The sequence below is a fragment of the Salvelinus namaycush genome, chromosome 28 (assembly GCF_016432855.1).
Source record: "Salvelinus namaycush isolate Seneca chromosome 28, SaNama_1.0, whole genome shotgun sequence".
Classification (NCBI taxonomy): Eukaryota; Metazoa; Chordata; class Actinopteri; order Salmoniformes; family Salmonidae; genus Salvelinus; species Salvelinus namaycush.
Genome location: NC_052334.1, coordinates 22,006,822 through 22,010,327, shown reverse-complemented (window position 1 = coordinate 22,010,327; position 3,506 = coordinate 22,006,822). Strand labels below are relative to the sequence as shown.

General features: G+C 46.9%; 1 protein-coding gene across 1 annotated transcript; it reads left to right on the top strand.

The window, feature by feature from the left end:
• Nucleotides 1–1,559: 1,559 nt before the first annotated feature.
• LOC120023266 (putative protein TPRXL) lies at nucleotides 1,560–2,204 on the top strand. The gene has a single exon (XM_038967305.1). It carries the CDS (start codon nucleotides 1,560–1,562, stop codon nucleotides 2,202–2,204), a length of 645 nt encoding a protein of 214 aa, XP_038823233.1.
• The last annotated feature ends 1,302 nt before the right edge of the window (nucleotides 2,205–3,506 follow it).

Here is a 3,506-nt window from a genome sequence, read left to right as displayed (position 1 = left end):
AATTCAACCTTGAGGGCCAATGAGAGAAGTAAAGCAAATGATATTTACAGTGTTAAAAATGGCATGCTCAGTTGAGCGCTGCAGGGATAAGCTAATACAACAGACGTTTTATATTTAGATGGCATTTTCCCTCCTCTACGGATTGTGTGGTGTGCCTGGTGTTGACAAGCTCAGGCGCTGTATCAAACTCCACAGTGAACCAGCCAGTATTGAGCTGTCTTTTATTACACTGCCTAGGCTCCTATAAGCAGGGCCGGCAAGCCCATTAGGCAGGATTAGGCGTCCACCTAGGGTCAGCAGATTGAAGAGAGCGTCATTTTCCAAGCTAAACTGACCAAGACGCACCTCCAACAAAACATAACACCTCACATAATTCTGCTCCAAAACAATTGAAATATATCTCACCCAGCGGCATATGGGCTATTAAGGTGAGCGCTGATGCCGCCCCATGATAAGCAGTGCCCACTTTGCCAAAGGTTTATTTGGATAGTCCGGATTCTCCATCTGTAGATGCTCTACCGATTGTCATAATATCAATAAACTATCTGTTGATAAGCACCTAGGGTTAAGTTTAGAATAAGGGTTAGGGCAAGGGTTAGGGCAAGGGTTAAGGTTAGGGTTAAGTTTAGAATAAGGGTTAAGGTTAGGGTTAGTAGATAGTTGACATGTTACTGATAGTCTGTAGAGCATCTACAGAGGGACTATCCAAATAAAGTGGGGATAGGAGGACGGCAGCATTTTTTTTGTCCTGTCTAGTGTGTGATATCGGCCAGAACCGGGTCTGGCTATAGGCATTAGGGCTACCCAACTTTCTCTTTATCCCTATCACTCCACCCTCTCTCTCGGTATGCCTCTTTCCTTTCCTCCTTATACACTACATCTCCCTTTTCATTATTTCACTCTAGCTTCTCTCAGCCGCTCTACATTCTTTATCAATGTCTTCTTTCCATCCCCTCTCTGCCACGCTCCCTTTCTCAATACCACTTCTCTCTACCTCTCTCTCACTTTCTCTCTCTTGGTTGAAATAGGAGCTGACTCGCGCCAAATTACAAGAGCAGCTCATGACTTTTGTTACCAACCGGCTCGTAGCCCGTAACAAAGAGGGAGACAACGCGGACGATAACAAGCATATTTATTAAATAAACTATATCCAAGTAACAATGGTGTGTAGTCAGTAGTGTAACTGAGTGGATGTGTGGATAGATGGTGATAATGAGGGGTGTTGAGATGTGCCAAAACAAATGAACACAAAGAAGCCCCAAAATGCCACAACCAAAAACAACAGTGTGTCTGCGTGGAGAGAGTCTCCTCAATGTATGGGGGAAAGGTGTATTTATCCCCGGGACACACCCGAGCCCAGGTGTTCCATTTCGCTGACGACCTTCCCGGCTCCGCCCACCGACATCCTATTAAGCAAAAGTGGAAGGGGCATCACACTTTGACATTCCACATTCCCAGCATATCCCTGCGTCTGCCAGGAAGACTTGATGAGGCTCTTCAGAGCACATTTAGGGGAGAACACTGTACTGACATGGCAATTGAGGTGAAAGGGCTCCATCATGGCTGCTCAGCACTCCCAGCAGTTCAGCACTCCCAGCAGCTCAGCTCTCCCAGCAGCTCAGCACTCCCAGCCGCTCAGCACTCCCAGCAGCTCAGCACTCCCAGCAGCTCAGCACTCCCAGCAGCTCAGCACTCCCAGCCGCTCAGCACTCCCAGCAGCTCAGCTCTCCCAGCAGCTCAGCACTCCCTGCCGCTCAACACTCCCAGCCGCTCAGCACTCCAAGCAGCTCAGCTCTCCCAGCCGCTCAGCACTCCCAGCAGGTCAGCACTCCCAGCCACTCAGCACTCCCAGCAGCTCAGCACTCCCAGCCGCTCAGCTCTCCCAGCAGGTCAGCTCTCCCAGCCGCTCAGCACTCCCAGCCGCTCAGCTCTCCCAGCAGGTCAGCACTCCCAGCAGCTCAGCTCTCCCAGCAGGTCAGCACTCCCAGCCGCTCAGCACTCCCAGCAGTTCAGCACTCCCAGCAGCTCAGCTCTCCCAGCAGGTCAGCACTCCCAGCAGCTTAGCTCTCCCAGCAGCTCAGCACTCCCAGCAGCTCAGCACTCCCAGCAGCTCAGCTCTCCCAGCAGCTCAGCTCTCCCAGCAGCTCAGCTCTCCCAGCAGCTCAGCTCTCCCAGCAGTGGCAGATCTCAGGGTGGAGAGCTGAGGTATCTCACTTCACAGACCGCCAGAAGCCTACATGTGGATGCCACTTCAGATAGTATCACACGACAGACCTCTCCTCTCTCTGTCCAGACACAAGTCTCGGTTGAAGCTCTATCATGTGTCTTACTATCGAGCTTCAATTGCCTCTGCGCTGTTTTTTTGGTTGATTTTTTTTACTGAGCCCTTAGAGTATTTTGGGGTTTGCATAACACAGAGCTTTCTTTCTTCCTTTTTCTTGGCCCTCATTTTAAATATCGCTATTATGTGCTTTGCATCGTTTCCAGATGGGTTTTTTGTCTTTTTTTTTTACATGAAAACATGTGAACATTCTGCAGACGCACACACACACACCAGTGGAGGCTGGTGAGTTGAAAAATTGAGGAGGATGGGAGACCCACGGTATAGGCGCGTAACGCACGGAGACAACAAAGTGTGTTTCAAAAATTGTCAAAGACTAATTATTTGAACCTAAAGCATTTAATGAAGACATTTATAATACAAAATTATGGGGAATGGGAATGAGAGGGCTACTTACACCGTGTGGGAAAGGGATCACAGCAGTGATTGAATGAGGCATGAGTTGAGGGGTTCAGAGGCTTGACTTCAGTGCTGGACAAGATTTAACTGGGAAAACAAAAAACAATAACACAACACACTACACAGTTAGACCAAAGAGCTAAGAATGAGTTAGTCCAAGCAAGGAGTAAAATCATTGATGTGTAATAACGTGATTGTGTATGTGATTGACTCTACATACAGGAATTTTCTCCTGACACATAAATGGACTATAAATAACGTTACTGATAGAGGAATTTAATTCCTATGTGTTCGTTAACCAATTCAATTATAACAAAGCAAACACTCTGTCCGTTTCTAAGAATTTGTAAGGTTCTTATTTGCATAAAATAGACAAAGACCAGCCACCAAATTAATCAATAGAGTTTATTCTCGAGAGCTCTGACGTGCATATACAAAACAGTTATTTTTATCCCTTCTCTTAAACTAATGCACATACATTACACACTACATTTGGATTATCCCCTAAAGTCTCACCACAGTTTATTACCACTCAGCTGACAGTTCCAGTCTCCCCCAGATACGGAAAACCTGGAGGGGCTCTCGCTGTCTTCTCTTATCTCCACAGAGTTAAAGCTGGGTCGGTTCAAACATAGGTAAATGAGTCTCTTTGCTTTCTTTCGGCACACACATACATTCCTTTCTTCCCCAATGGTTATCATTTTTAATTACCCCTTGTCCATGCTACATAACCTCTAATCCTAATGGTTAAGTTTCTGGGTAGAAT

Coding starts and splice junctions, on each gene's coding strand:
- LOC120023266 (XM_038967305.1), top strand. CDS start 1,560: ATGGCTGCTCAGCACTCCCAGCAGTTCAGCACTCCCAGCAGCTCAGCT.